The sequence below is a fragment of the Taurulus bubalis genome (assembly GCF_910589615.1).
Source record: "Taurulus bubalis genome assembly, chromosome: 5".
In the NCBI taxonomy this organism is placed as follows: Eukaryota; Metazoa; Chordata; class Actinopteri; order Perciformes; family Cottidae; genus Taurulus; species Taurulus bubalis.
The window spans coordinates 4,553,436-4,569,621 of record NC_136593.1 but is presented as its reverse complement, the minus strand read 5'-3'; the positions used below and the strand labels follow the sequence as shown (position 1 = coordinate 4,569,621).

The 16,186-nt window shown below is 44.1% G+C and overlaps 2 protein-coding genes across 3 annotated transcripts in view; one reads left to right on the top strand and one right to left on the bottom strand.

The window, feature by feature from the left end:
- asb14a (ankyrin repeat and SOCS box containing 14a) overlaps nt 1–925 on the top strand; it is a gene marked incomplete at its 5' end in the record, with an annotated part of 6,454 nt that extends 5,529 nt beyond the window's left edge. Inside the window, 2 exons of the mRNA XM_079218241.1 lie at nt 22–175; nt 287–925. Coding sequence (XP_079074367.1) covers nt 22–175; nt 287–468 — 336 coding nt within the window. The 3' untranslated portion in view covers nt 469–925. The remainder of the gene's footprint in view (nt 1–21; nt 176–286) is intronic.
- A 3,113-nt stretch (nt 926–4,038) lies between these two features.
- Nucleotides 4,039–14,612, bottom strand: ip6k1 (inositol hexakisphosphate kinase 1; the record flags this gene model as incomplete). Of its 2 annotated transcripts, none has more annotated exons than XM_079217874.1 (7): nt 4,039–5,976; nt 6,389–6,622; nt 7,222–7,397; nt 9,010–9,191; nt 9,316–9,556; nt 14,239–14,365; nt 14,496–14,612. In XM_079217874.1, the coding sequence occupies 7 exons, from the start codon at nt 14,610–14,612 to the stop codon at nt 5,371–5,373; spliced, it is 1,683 nt and encodes a 560-aa protein (XP_079074000.1). In that variant the 3' UTR covers nt 4,039–5,370. The 2 variants fall into 2 exon arrangements, with proteins under 2 accessions (XP_079074000.1, XP_079074001.1); XM_079217875.1 differs by having other exon boundaries at nt 4,039–5,706.
- Nucleotides 14,613–16,186: the final 1,574 nt, after the last annotated feature.

Sequence of the window (16,186 nt, the reverse complement as noted above, 5' to 3'; positions counted from 1 at the left end):
GTTGAACTTCTGTCAGTGCAGTTCTGCGAGGTGATCACCGTCTACTGGCTGAAGGAGCTGTCGGGTCAGGTGGTGCGCGTCATGCTGGACTACCTGGATCACGTGACCCTGTGCTCCAAGCTGAAGGCGGCTGTGATGGAGCAGCAGCAGTGGCCCGACATCTGCCGGCTGCAAGGTCAAATTAAATCAAACTTTATTATTTATTAACGCGTGCAAACAACACACTAGGTGGTCTCTGTTAACGTGTCCTCTTCCTCCTCCTCCTCCTCCTCCTCCTCCTCTCCAGAGAACGCTTCCTGCCTGCAGCATCTCTGTCGTCTGCGCATCCGTCGTTGTCTCGGTCGCCTCCGTCTGCGCTCGCCCGTCTTCATGAGCTTCCTGCCGCTGCCGGGGCGGCTGAAGGACTACGTCCGGTACCGGGAGTACGACCTGTACGGCCGGCAGAGCGGCGGGATGCAGCGGGACTAGAGCAAGAGACGATGGTCACATAGGAACATCTAAAAAAATCACACTTTTAAAGTTTTAATTACATTTTATTGTCTAAGCCGATGTGTTTCCCTTCCTGAAAGACAGTGTGTGATCTCAGTGATTGTGTTAATTCTGATTAAAACATTGAAGCATGTGAAAGTAAAATAGAGATTTGGGAGGATAAAATCCACTGTGAACCATGAGTTAAAAGTCTTATTTCCATAAAAGGATAGAAAACAACAATAAAAGTTGGATGCCAACAACAATAAAAATGATCTCACATTTGTTTCATATATAATTTAGTCAGATTTAATTGAATTGTTAACACAAATATGCATGACGTGTCATTATGTTTATTCACCACAATGTGATTCTACAGAAAGGAAATGTATTAATTACCCCGCTGCTTGTTGTCTTCATTGCTGATTCTACAAATCTGCACATCCCAGAGATTGTAATCTGAGTTCATATTTTTCTATCATCAGATCTCGACTAGCAGCTGTGCATATTCTCGGTTCTCAGAGGATGTTCCTCTAGCGCCTCCATCAGGACAAAAACACCACTTTGTATACAAGAAATATCCAGATGCTAATAAAAAAAACAGCAATTTCCTTTATTCTTATAATATACAATGAACCATACTTCAATATGTATTTGAATTAAAATGTAAAGTAAATACTGAAGCAGCTGAGCATCTCTCTGGTTTCTCTCAAGCTGGTTTATGATGATTTCCTGTCATCACAATACATTGAAACCATTTACAAACAAAACAAACGACACACGCTGAATTAAGTCGTGGATTTGATTTCTGACCGCTGCAGGGAGTTTTCTATAGACCTTTTTTTTTTAAGAAATAAAAACCTTTAAAGTTTGAATACACAATTAAATTACTGAGGGTGAATATCTTGTGTCTGATCGGGACTCTCTGCTGTGAGTCTTTACACAACAACAGATGTGGACTCCTCACAGCAGAGGTCAGAGGTCACAGAGGACCGGGTTCACCCGTCCTGCTGCTGCGTTGAATCCCTCCGTGTGAAATAGGATGACTTCTACTGGAGCGGCTACGACATCTTTGTCCTGAAATGAGTCCTAAAAAAATCCAAATGTTGTTTTTAAAAGACCTCAGAAGTTTAGCAAATATTTACACTTTGTCTACAAGTTTTCTTGCATGCATGCGACTGATGATGATCGTCAGCATTCTTTGATCAGCTTCACTATAATTGCACACAGTGAGCTTTTACCCTGATGATACATTGATTGATTACACCTTATAATATACTTATAACCTTGTATTACACTTATATACAGTTTATGGATTATACACTAATGAAAATATAATATATTCCATTTCTGCCAATAAATCCTACAAATCCAAAACACTGATTATTTGAAGTGTGTCTCTGAAGCGCCTGCTGCTATGTTATGTTTTATATAGGAGAACTGGCAGTGTCTCGTCATGAGACCTGCAGGCTTCTTCTTCCTCTTCTTCCTCCTCTTCATCTTCTGCAGCAGGATTCACCTGTCGGGGCGGAGCTGGACGCGTCTGTCTGGGTAAAAATGACAACAAAGAGCCCAAAAGCTTCTGGAAAGATTTAATCTCACTTACTTTCACTGTCCGAACAAACAGTCAGGGGTGATGTCAGATGCAGAAAATGCTGCTAAAATAACTCTGATCAATCATTGAGGCTAATATCCATGATGAGGTATCATGATGCGAGAGGACCGCCGCCGCTTCAGACTCTGCGATGACTGTAACAAGAATGTTGTGACGCTGTGGTGGAAGCCGACCCAAAGACAGGAGGACGTTAATGGTGCATGCAGTTCTTTACCGACTCCTTAGAAATGTGAAGTGAAACAAACCAGAGACGAAAGATAGCGCCTACCTGCTCTAACACACACACACACACACGCACACGTTCAATAGAGCTTCCCACACGAGCAACAACCCCACAGCAGGCAGAAGTGTTGGGCTCACTGAGCTCACTGAAGTCTGGCTTTGTCTATTGATCCCCGATCAGCAGCAAATGAAACAGACTTGAGTTAGCTCAAATAATACTGTGTAATTCGCCTGACATCGCACACAGTGTCTCAGATTTTTTTTTACATTTTATACATTTGGGTGAGTGGGAGGGAGGGGCATGTATGAGACAACACATTTACCCACACACACAGGGGTAAAGCTACGATAAAAAAATAAATTATCACCTCGATAAACCAAAAAAATAAAATATTCATATTTGCTCTCTCGTATTCCAGCTCCCCGCGGTTGATTTCCCGTTGCCGTCCAGCAGGGGGCGGCGCTGCGTCACAGCCGGCCTCTGGAACCAGGTGAAAGGAAGCATAAACGGACGAGCGTGATTGGCCGACGCTCGGCTCGTCGGGAACCAATCGGACGAGACGAGCGGCGGCGTCTTCAAGTGAACTGTGTTCTCTTTGTCCGTGTTGTGGCGCCTTTGAGGCGGGACAATAATCAAACATCGTCGTTCAAAAAACAAAAAATGACGTCCAAATTTATGAGAAAAAAAACTGTCAAACGTAAATGTTTTTTCCCCAGGAACACAGTTCATTAATTTGCTTATTTTTTTGTATGATTTTGCGCAGTTTGCCGTATTGTGATTTTATCACATATATATATGTATATAATATGTAAGAAAAATATTCCTCTTATTAAATATTCTTGTTATTCAACAATACCACACAGCCATAAGCTAAAGACTAAGGCTGGTATTAATCTATTTTTTTCTTATTATTGTCAACAAATCCCATGAAAAGACCAAAACAACAACACGTTCTGACTTCCCGTCTCTGGCTCTCAGCCTCAAACCAATTTTGTTCCTACTACGTCTACAGTAGGAAATCATTTAAAAATAGATCACTCACACTCACACACACACACACACACACACACACACACACACACACACACACACACACACACACACACACACAGCTCACGAAACAAGGACCAGTAAGTAGCTGTTTCTGGAGCTCCTGTATCACACAATCCATCATGTATATTTTTACAAGCACTTAAAGGACTTCTCGCACATGTTGAAGAGATAAAATGTTCACTCTTGACATTGAAAAAAAAAAAACAGCAACAGGAAGCGGTGAAGAGAAGCCGTTCTGGAGCTTTTAAACTTCAAAAGTCAAGACGAATGTAAAGTCTTCAAAGCTTTAAAAAAAAAAAAAGAAAGAAAAGGAAATTCGAACAATTCCACACAGTGACTCCATCTTCTGAGGAAGATTGAAAGCTCCAGCGTCCCCGAATAGAGTCCGAAAATCCCCGCCACCCTTCTGCAGTCGGCCATCAAAGAAAATGACCCCAAAATAATTTGATACATAACAATAACTTCCAATCTCACATTTAAAATTCTCAGTACTTTCTTAAATCAGCTGGTCACTGTAGTTTTGTTTTAATCAAACAGGAAATAGTGCATTTGTTTGGGATTTGTTTCAGCTGTGTGGCGCTCCAGGGAGTGTTAGTGGCAGCAGGACGGGGTGTGTGTGAGTCAAAGATAAACTACAGTGTGTGTGTGTTAATAATTAAGGAATATGTCACCCAGGGCAACACGTTGATGTGTTTTTAATAGTTTTAGACAACAATGGAGCTCTATGGCACAGAGGACGGAGTTATATCAGGCTCTGGATACACAGATAATACTTGTTCATAGTATTGGCTTGAGTTTTTTTTAAATGGGATTTGTTAAATATAAGAAAAATATCAGCAGACCAGATTTGGGGGAAGTGACACTTATGCTTTACACAGTAACCCAGAGGACGATCTTAAAGGACACCGACTACTAACATTTTTCAATTAAGCCCCCAAAACGGAGACACAGCGTTTTGGGAAATCCTCAATATTCTCTCCTTGAAGCTACTTCTACGTTGCACCGTGTCGTTCTAGCCGCGGGCGAAGCCGTCTATCATCGTCCATCTATTGCTTTAACGGACGCTTGGATGTGTTTCTGAGTGCGTTGCAGAGGAAACGCTAAAAGAGTCACGGTCACCTGTACAGGTTTGGTTATCTGTAGAGAAAGAGGAGCGGGGGAAAAGGAGAGGAGGGGGTGTCAAGGAGTGAGGGAGGAAGGGAAGGAGGCTGAGCGAGTGTTGGACAACTTCAGTGGGACGCCCCCGGGAGTCAGCTGATCGGTACTTCCACAGACAACTGCTCCCAGGATGTGTGTGTGTGTGTGTTCTTGTTTGTTTATCTTGTTGAGGATCATTTGAAGTTTAGGGACCTGGGAAGTGATGACGTGTTGCTGGTCCTCACATCCTTCAAAGCCTCCTTTGGGGTTTTGGCGAAAGAAGCTTCCTCTCGTGTGTTTTGCTGATTCTTATTTCGTCTGGATGTTTGAGCTTCACTTCACCTTAAATCCTGAGTTTAAAGATTTCATTTTAAGACTAAAATTGCACATTTTGACTTTTAGTTCGCGTCTGCTTTTACAAAACAAAAATGGCGTCGTTACAATTCTTTGAATTACATTTACTCTGGTTCTCAGTTTCCTTTTATTGGACCAGGAACGGCCTCCAAACAAGCCGAGGCGCTCGTACGCTCAAACACCCAGATAAAGAAATAAAAAGCTAAATATATTTGCGAGGGACTTCAGGGTTAAGGTTCGGGGGCCGGGTAATACACGATGTTGATGCGGTCCTCACAAATATAGAAGTACAAATGTGTGTGTGTGTGTTTTGCAGAAGTTCTCCATATCAGCTCGGAAGTTTCAGTCATTTCGGCTCCACTGTCCCACTGTCTGGATGTTGCTATAGTAACCACTTGACTGTAGAATGCCCGAATAACCTTCTTCCATATTTACAGCCAAACCGTGTGTGTGTGAGTTTGTGTGTGTGTGTGAGTTTGTGTGTGTGTGTGAGTTTGTGTGTGTGTGTGTGAGTTCGGAGCTACGGCAAGTTGTCGTCCTGCAGGCTCTCCAGGATCTTAACCAGGCTCTCCAGTCCGAACACGTAGCCCCGGTCCATCCCGTCGTGCACGGCCGTGTCGCCGCGGAAACCCTTGAAGGTGGAGTGGGCGAAGTCGATCATACGCACGTCCACCAGGGGGGGGTGTTGGGGCTGGGGCTGGGGTTGGGGCTGCGGGCGGGTGCGGTTGCGGGGAGGAGGAAGAGGGGGAGAGGAGATTAGGCTGGGAGCCGAGGAGGAGGAGGAGGAGTCTGGATGTGGGCGAGGTAAGGGGAGGGGCGGGTGAGGGGAGGGGCAGTCCGACTTGGTGGACGGGGCCTGAGGGGCAGTGAGGGGGAAGGACGAGGGCTTAGCCGGCAGTCCGGGTCCCTTTCCAGGTCCCTTTCCAGGTCCTGGTCCCAGTCCGGGTCCCTGAGAGGGCGATGGCCCCGGGTCTGGGTTCTGGCTCGAGTCCTTTTCACAGAGAGCGTCCGGGGCCGGGGGTGCGTGGGGGCCGGGGCCGCGGTGGGGCTCTGCGGGGGACGCGGGGGTCTTCTGGTGCAGGGCTGCATGCTGCCCAGAGCCGAGGCCTGAAGGGGCCCCGGGTTCCTACACACAAGAGTCACAGTCGGGATCAATATGAACAATTCAGCATTGTAAAAAAAAAAAGAACACAAACAATTAACCAATCAATACAGTCGGGCCGATGATTGGACGGGCTTGTTACGGAACTGCGACATCAACCTTTTTTTCTTCAAATTGTTGTCGAGTGTAATTTTAACTGCACCATACCCATAAAACTGGTCGGTAATCCAGGCGTGGCTGCAGAGACTTTTGTAGAATGAAAACAAGCTGGACTTCATCTCTGCCTTTATTTTTTTTTTTACAGTTCTGAGCTATGAACTCCAAACACATGACAGCCGTCAGACCCGACTGGTGTTCACGGAAGAATAAACGAACCCGAATCTAACTGACGAGCACACGATCACAGAGCCGATGTGTTTTCGGATTATCGGCTCACCTTTCCCTCGTAGATGATGAGCAGTGAGGACGAGTAGAAGCGGTAGGACGCCTGCCTCTCCAGCACCGCCTTCAGGCTGCGAAGCTTATTCAGGATGGGCTCGAAGAGGTCCTGCCTCAGACCCTTTCCGTTGTGCATGTACTGCTGCAGGGCTTGGCGGAAGCCTTCGCTCGACAGGCCGCGGCCGTAGTACTTGTTCCTGCAGAGGTAGTGATCGGTGTTCAGCTGGTACACCTGCAGAGACAGAAACCGCTGATGAATGCTGTATGAATGTTATATTATAGGTTAAAGCCACCCAGTAGTATAGGAAGCAATTTAAAATAGCATTTTACAACATTTTGCAGGCAGAACTTGTAGTATTTCTTACATCCTGTAAGTAAAAGATCAGAGTACTTCTTCCACCACTATTGACAACGTATTGCTTGGTGTTATTACGTATTATTAACATGATTATTAGTAGTAGGAGCGTGACAGTTTAAGTAGTACTTGCATTGGAAGCAGTACTAGTGGTCTTAGTAGTGCATTAAGTATTGGGAGTGACACTTCCAGTACAATCGGTTGTATTAGCAGTAGCAGAAGTATTATAAGCAGTATACCATAAGAGGCATCAATACATCATCTGATTCTCCTCCTCACAAGAGATAAAACTAAGAAAATAATTAGAAAAGTTAAATCTACATATAAAAAGGAGTAAAGAATACATTTCTATGGCTCTTGATATTATTCTGTTACTCTGCTGCCCACTGCACCCCAAATCAAATGTACAAATGTTCTGAAGATGAATGCCTTTTGTTATTATGATTATTATGATGTATAAGACGACGCGGCCGTACCTGCATGCCACACACTCTGACTCCCAGCGACGCTGAAGTGCTCTGTTCACATTTCTTCATCTGCCTGGCCGCCTTCTCCTCGGAGGCGTCGTCTCCGTGCTGCCTGGTTCCCATCTTCAGGTCCAGGATGCACGGGTACGAGAAGTGGTGAACCACGTTCTCCAGCAGCAGAAACTCTGGTTCAAACTCAGTTAAGGAGCAAATCTCGGTTTGTCAAGCGAATCGTCTCTGGAGGTTCGTTTTTTAACGAGGTGGAGGGACACACAGCGTGAGCTTGAATCACAGCCAATGATCTATTCTGTACTTTTTTGGGCAAAAAAAAACACATCCTGAATATTGCAAATGAGCGAATGCCAAGTTGCAGAGCTGCAACATTTATCTTTAAATAAAATGTTTTTGGTTTTGTTCTTCTGCTTTTTTTTTTTTTAAACTTTGTTATTGTCTGACAAACCTCATTTTTGTATTTATGTTTAATGTTAATATATCTAAATGACAAGTGACAAAAAATAAAATAAAATGTTTAACATTAACATCAGCAGCAAGTTTAGCATTTTATCTAACTATCTTAATAGTAAAACACATTTGATGTTGTTTTGGAAATGTATATTAAACTGAATGTATAAAGAGAGAATGTAAGGAACACTATCATTGACAGCAAATTAAAAAAAAAGGGGCAAATCAGAAATACGGAAATCAAAAAAGTTTTTTTTTTGGTTCAAATAAAAACATAAAAGCTTCACCTACAATTTGATAATTTATGTTTTTGTCTATTAATGTAAATCTGGACAACCTATGTGTGGGTAATACTATCGACGTATATCTGCAATTTACACACTAAAAAAGGGACAAAAATATGATTTCACTCACTGAAAGATTTCCCATAGAGCTCTAAACTCTCCGCCTCCAGTTGTTCACTGGACGCTGCCAATTTCAGTCACAGGCCTTTATTAGTAACACCTGTGCGTTTCCTTCTGTGATAACTCAAAATGTCTGCTCGATTCCTTTGAAAAGACTTGTTTGGTGTTGAAAAGACTCATTTCAGGAATTGGGATGTCCTTCAAAATGGAGCACTGAGATCAATTTCCGGGAAAAGGGAATCGAGGAAGCTCCCCCGGGCCTCGTGACCCGTCAAATCGATCTTGAACGAGGCCTCGATTCAAAGAAAACGAATCTCAGGGAGCGAGGACGCCTGCCGGAGAAGCTGCAAGCGAGGAAACCTTCCTTTGCAGAAGTCTTTCAGTACGCAGACGTATACATGAAGCGTGATCATGGACAGATGATGCAGCTGTGCCGCACGTCATATATAATTGACGATGCAAATACACAAGGAGAGGAGGCGAGGAAAGGAATAGAGGATGCACAAACGTATCTGCAGAGAGAACCTCCTCTGACAGCAGCCATGTTGAGTCTTGACTGCACACAGATGGAGCTCGTTGAGGACAGAGAGTACGCCGCTGTGTTTTCCAGGCAGCTGCTCTCTTTGAAGCTGAAGATCAAAACACGACCTTTGACCTGACAACCTCAGAGAGCTCCCACCCTCTCTGACATTTACATTCAGCGTCTGTTATTGAACCGGCAAACAGTCGCAGACTAAAACCACCGTGTTAAACATCAGTGCTTGAAGATATAGTCACATGGATAATATTGGTCATGTCTATTCTTGACTTCCCTTCCTAGTTTTTTTTCAGAGCTTTTTTTTTAAAGCTTGGAAGCTGTGGGGGAAAAAAAGCTCTGATTTTCATTTGTCAAATGAAAAAACAGTGGATTTGATTGGTTGAGGAAGGATACTGAAGAGTTTGCGGTCCTTGGATTCAGACCTCATGCGGCTGAGCTGCTGCTTGTGGCAGCGCAGGCTCCAGGGGTTGTGGCTGATCTTCTCCGAACTCAAACCGCTGTTCCAGTCCAACATCTGGAAGGGAACGTCCGAGTGGATCTTGGGGTCGAGCCTCGGACTCTTCAGCTCTGCGAGGCTGCAGGGACGGAGCAGAGAGGACCGTTAGCAAAGAACAATCACTCAAAATGTGTCAACGGTTTTAATTAGAAATGACTACTATGAAAACAGTCGTTTACTTTTCTGAATCTCCTCTTTCTTACTTATCAGAAGTGTCGGCGTCGTGCGCCTCCCTCCTGTCGGGCCGCTCCTCCTTGTGCTCGGACGAGGAGGAGGAGCGATGGAGGCTGCGCCGCGAGTGCTTCCTCCTCGGCTGCTCCCTCTCGGGGAGGTCGCGCTCCTCGTGCTCCGGCGTCCCCCCGTCCATGTTGCTGTCCACGTAGGGGTAGGCCACCAGGTTGATGTAGCCGTCCGAGTCGCCTTCGAAACAAACCAGCACCACACCTGACGGGAAGAAGAAAAACAGACTTATAAATACAACCCATCTTCTGAATCACTGCAAACGTCTCACATTGTTTAGAAAAAGCGACAACGGCTCTCCAGCAGAGGAAGAAGCAAAACTCATCCTCAGTTCTTAGTAGTCGAGGTGGTGCCGGGTCTTAATGATATCCGGGCTAATCGGGTGCTGTCGGGCCTGTGTGTCAACATGTCTAACAATACCCGAGTGGATCACCTCTAATTATTTTTACACCTCTCAGCGGTTCCACGGTAAAATATCCGCCGCACTGCAAGTTTAGAAATGGAGCAGATCAGACGGGTCTAAAACCACTGAGGGGGTTTTTAGCATTTATGCTAATAAGTATGGACAACGTGGTCATTTTAAAAGGTTGATTGGCCTTACTGGTAAAATTCACACACATGACGGTTTTAAACCTGCACACACACACACACACACACACTCGTCCTGCACACATCGGGTGGAAAATTCTTCTGCATGATTGAAGAAGACAATTTGTATCATCTGCAGATCTATATTAAGCCCAGAAGGAACAACCGTAAAACATTTGGAACAACTGTAGGCGCGTTATTTAGATGTGTTGCACCTTGTTTGGTTCAGAGAAAGTAAAAACATGTCACATTAAGTGGTGTCGCAATTCATTTCAGCAACCCGGAGCGCTTTTGTTTTGAGATTTGTTTGAGCGAGAGGAGAGATCTAATATCAATGTTTTATTGCGGTTTTAATTGTATTTCTCATGTATTTTTTCTCTTGTTATAGTTCTTATAAAGAAAGATATTTAAGCTGTTGTTGAGGCTAATGATTGAAGAACATCTTACTAATACTCTTTTCTAACTAAATCTGCACTTGCTGGTTTTTAAACAGTAGACAAGTTTAAACTCAAACAGAGTCGTTTAAAAACAGATGAAACACAAACATTCGAGTTTGAATGACTTGTGTTTATTGACAAAAAGTATTGTTTCTGTCAATGGCGTCTAGAACGGGTTTATTTTTGACCAAACAAGAGTTGGTGATTGTTGGAACAGTGGAAAGACAAACAAAGACGCTTTTGAAGAGTTTTATTTTGTTTAGGTTGAGTTCAAACGACGTGTTTTACGACAATCGGCGAGGTAAATTTACTGCTGGACGAGTTGTACGTTAATAAAATGATAAGAATTGTCCAAATCCCTGTTTATTTCATTTATTATACTGTTCATTCACTTCAAAATTAGCGCATCCAGCTGGTTGTCGCGTCTCCATCGCTGCCGATCGGAGCTGTAGCCGACAAATACAAAAAATAAATGTGTGCTGGTAGTGAATTCTGTTTGTAACCTTTCACGCCGGAGACAGAAAACAGATGTTAGTTGGTGTTTTGTTTTGTTGTCCAGTGGGAAAGGGGCCTAACACACTCAGTGTTGGGTTTTACTGTCATTTATCATCCTGTCTGTGCATCAAGATTTGGTAATTGTTCTGAAAATTCAATTGAGAAACTGTTTACAGAATAAATACCCAGGTATAAATTGTGTTATTCAAGCATGAGGTTATTATCTTTAGCTTTCCAGACAGAGGAGAGCGTCTAGTCCCCGCTAAGCGAGACATGGACAGCCTCCCTGTTGGTCCAAATCTAATTTTACTGTCAGTTTGCTGAATGGCGGAAGATCCACCCCCGAAGATCCCGTCCAGACTGAAGTGTGCGCTCCGTCCACAGGAAGCTGGAAATTTGATCTGACAATGTCAAACACTTTCTGGATAAAACAACCTTGACAGATTGAGAAAGTCGCCCCTGGGCAGCTGTCTGTCTGCCGTTTAATCAGCAGGACAATGGTAGTGGGCAGAGATCCAGGGCTAAATATAGCCTCCTTTTGGACCACTGTTGTCATGGCACTGGGACCCACAACACCAGCAAGGTGAACTGGTGGGAACTGGGAACACAGACAACGGGATGTCGTTGTTTGGTTTTTCCACCTTATTTCTTTTTACACACAAATTGCACAAAACTGGTGCATGGAAACACATTTAATCAAACACAAAAGTTCTGAAGCTCTTTTAAGAGGTCTCATCTGTGTGTGTGTGTGTGTGTGTGTGTGTGTGTGTGTGTGTGTGTGTGTGTGTGTGTGTGTGTGTGTGTGCAGGGGGTTTGATACTTTGTCTTTTCAGAGCTTTCTCATCATTTTTTTTTATGAGTAACGCATTGATTTCGATGGTGCAATGCATTGTTTGTCCAACAGAACATGCAAAAATGACGTGTTTTGAGTGATTCTTCTGTCGTTTTTGTTTTCTTGTGGTGTTGCTCTGGGACACAGCTCATGTCTTGTAGTGCCTTCCCGGCTAAATCTTCCTCGTGGCAGACATCTTGGAACTATATTATGAGGAATGTGTCCGTCTGTCCTTCGCATATCTTAAAAAAAACGATCTGCAATTGGCCAGATGTTGACACCATAACAACAAACTTCACTTTTTGTTCTGTAACTTCTGAACTGCAAGTCTCAGAAACAAAAATCCTCTTTGTCCCGGGTCCATCTGTTTGTTTCTAGATTCATTTTCATTCCGATAAATTAGAGCAATCGTCACCAACTTTGGTGCAGACCATCTGTGGACCGGGTTGGGACTCCTAAACGCTTTGTGCCATTGTAACCACATCTTGTGGACATGTGTACATCTGATGTCCGAGTGACTGACACAGCTGGTGCCGTTTGGTCAATAGGTGGCGCTGCAGCAGCATCTCCTAACTATAAATCAAGAAAGCTTTGCATGTGCGTGTCCTTCACACATCTCTATCTGATTTACTTCACACAGTATTGCTCGGGATCCAAGGACGAATTCAGTGCAATTCGGACACGCAACACGTTCTTAGAATAAACAAGAGGACGGGGATGTGTGCAGCGCTTCAGCTCTGAGAGTCTTAACCGGCTGCAGCTCATTGACTTCAGTTCCTTTTTGCTGGCAGATAGACGAACGTTACAGCCGAACTCTTCTTCACTTCCCTGGAGTCAACGAGCGATGAGCGGCTCTCAAGCAACTAACACATTATAATAATGTCTGACGTGTTTTTGTGTGTTGGCTCTTTGCCGTGACTCAAAAGCACACCTGAATGGAACAGAGCCATCAATGTCGTCCCACCTGCTCCATGCACCATCGAAATCTCTCTTCATCTCCCAACCTAGTCTGATTTGTCCTCCTCTTCTCTCTTACATAGTTTGCTGAAATGATTTTTTGTAAAGGTCACATACGCATTGGAGAGGATGAGGTGTGTGTGTGTGTGTGTTGTCAGAGTGTGTTTGGGTCCGTTACTACAGCAAAAGCAAGTGGAAACAGCTCCAGCATGTGCCCGGTGATGGAGAGCAGAGCAGCTAAACCACTTCACCGCTCGTAAACATCCGTACCTCCGTCGTCCTCGATGGCTGTTTTTCACACGTCATACAACGCTCCAGTCAAAACGATTCGTTCCAGCAGTAAGCGAGACGAGACACGCGGTAGATATGACATGATTTGTGTGCGCCAACGTGTGTGTGCGTTTGTGTGTGTGTGTGTGGGGGATGTGGGCAATTAGTCGACCAGAAGTAGTCGTCGATAAAACGTATAATTATGAATGTACACATTTTAAATTCCACCCCGTCTTGTTCTCTCCGCCTGCCACCAATTCCTCGCAGTAGCCATTAGCCATTAGCTAGAAGGCCGTATCAAATGGCTTTTTGTATTTTTACATTCAAAGCTTCGATTGAGGTTCTCGAATATAGCTTTGAAAGTTTGTCGTCATTTTTCATGACGTTGTCACACAAAAAAGAAGAGAAAAATTATGAAGCTGCCTTACTGTGGTTATATAAATGTAATTTTTGGGGCTGTCTTGTTAATACAGGTGCGTGAAGGAGAGCAAACCGTTTTTGACCGGGGTGAACCTTTTGTTTTTTAAAAGGTTAAATACAACAGATATGGATCGAAGATAAAACCATGTTGTGAATTTGGGAAATGATTAAATCAACCTTTCTTTTTTTAATCATTGTCAGGGAAGAGCATGTGACGGGCAATGAAACTTGCTAAGATACTAATATAAGCGATAAAACCATGACAGGCCATCAGAGCAGATCCCAGTGGATTATTGGTTTCAGCCGTATTTAAAATAAGATTTGGTTATTTAAAAATGTGATTAGCAATTTCAAATAGCTGTTATAATAAATATTTAAACTTCTACATTAAATTGTGCTAAATTTGGACTGTTTTCTTAAGTTTAAGAGTAGTTGACTTCCGTTTAAACGTCCCTAATGGAGTGAGGCTCTGAAGTCAGATTAGATGGATTTATTCAAAGTAAACTCATCTGTAATCTTGTGTTGTGGCTGCGCTCACATTGGCACAGCAACAGTCGAGAACAGTATTTGACAGTCAAAGAACCTGCAGCTGAGAACCCGTGTTCACAATGTGGAGTGGCTACAAGTTTAGTATATTAATTATTACAAAAAACACGAAACATTAAACCCACGACAGACAGAGTTCCCCATCGTCAGTTGTCAAACCAACTGAAAAAAACAACAAGCCTCAAAACACACAATTCCAGGATCAATAAGTCTGGTAAGGAGTCAGAATACCTGGGCCCATCTGACAACATGGCGGTGGACGTAGGTCAGACATAACGGGTTCATATATGGAGTTCAGCCATGGCTTCACTAACAATAAACATCAAGGAGTCGAGACTGACCTTTATACTCTGGAGTGAACTCTTTCATCTCTGGAGGCAGAGACTCGTAGAAGCGCTGCTCTCTGCTGATCAGAGGCTTGCACACCGTGTGGTCGTCGTAGCGCATCATACTGGAGTGACCCCCCACCTGCACACACACACACACACACACACACACACACACAAATATGAGTAAAAAACAATCAGCATGAACACGTAATCATCCATTACATCACCAACATGGCGCTCCATCGTTGTCTCTTTTCATCGCCACCCACCTGGTGTACGAAGGGCTCCAGTGGGACGCCTCCTGCTCGTGGTCGAAGTGAAGCCCCTCCCCCTTGCCCCACCCCCTGTAACTTGTTGTCCATGATGTTGGTGTGAGGGAGGCACATGGCTCCTGGCGGACGCACCGCGCCTCCTCCTGCCGAGGAGAGAAGGATTTATGAAAGAGGTGTCGGGGGGGAAACTAATCTGGACTCTGGTTTCACAGAAAAGCCGCCGCTATGCTTTGTCAGAACGGAGGATATCTCCTCTGTCAACACCTTCATTTTCAACATTTCGTTCACACAACTTATTTTGTGGTGCGACTGGCCCCAAGGTGCACATTTTAATTACTAGGGCTAGATATAATTTAAAATGCGTTAATGAATCGATTTCACTTTGGGATAACACCGTTTTTGAAATCAATCAATACAAAGATGCTATAAGATAAAATAATCCTTTATTAGTCCCGCAGTGGGGAAATTGCAGGATTAGAGACACATAGTAAAAACAATCAAGTAATATAAATAAAAATAACAATAAACTGTAGTAAAAAAAAACAGTAAAGAGAAGAATACAGTAACAATTTTAAATTAAATATACAGACGGAATAAAAGTATATAAAAGTACTTAAATGTTTTTTATTGCACCAGACGAGTGCAATCAAAGTGTCCACACACCTTACTTGGAGAAATATGTACGTCTTGGTTTGCTTGAAAGACACCAAACTACGATTTTTCCCATTTTTAAAAAACAAAAATATATGATACGACCTCCAACTGACGGACTGGGATCTCCACTTCAAGGCGGTCCCGGTCCCGGGTCTTACCTTGGGCATGGGCTCTGGTGTGCAGTGACGGGGACGGGGGGGCGCAGGGCACCACGGGCTGCTGGGAGCGCACGCCGGCCCCGGGGGGAGGCGGCGCCAGACCGAAAAACCACCTCGCAAAGCCTCCAATCAGAGTGCTCCAATCCACCGCCGGCAGCACCGAGACCCGACCAGGACGGTGGGTGGGTGGTGGGGGGAATGCAGGAGGAGCAGGGTCACCTCTTCCTGTGGAGAGAGGAAATCATATTAATATGTATTTAACGGTACTGTGAGGAATTTTTAACTTTTCTTTACGCTCGTCATCTGTGCCACCGGGTTGGATTCTGGGAGAACCAGAACACGGACTGGAGTGGAAAAGACTGTCAGACCCGGCAGAAGAACCACGTACTCTCAGATGAAGGTTCTTCAGACTGAAAGCTAAAAATAAAGTGTTTTCTACATATATTTAAGTGTGCAGATATCTATCCCATCAGACCCTGCTGCAGTAAAATGAGGTTCTCAAGGGACTCTGGGTAATCAGAAACACCACCACTTTCGTTCACAGGGAACGCCCAAATCAATCGCAAAATGAAAGTTCCCTAAAGCATCCTTGAAGCTGCCTTAATTGATTTTTTTCTGCCACTTCACAGCTGCAGATTGAGAGACATTTATTATTTTGTTTGGGTCAAATCTGTCAAGTGCGACTAAACACTTTCATTGGTCACAACGGTGCGCCTGACATTCAGCAAGTCTGCCTCTGTGCACGAGTTGAACCACACCCCGTTCTCCTCCTCACAGCCTTTGAACACACATGTAGTTCAGAATGAAGAAGAGAACTGTCGATTGTCTTTGCCATCAACAAAAATGCTGCCGTGCTCGTTACACCCGTCTCCGGCC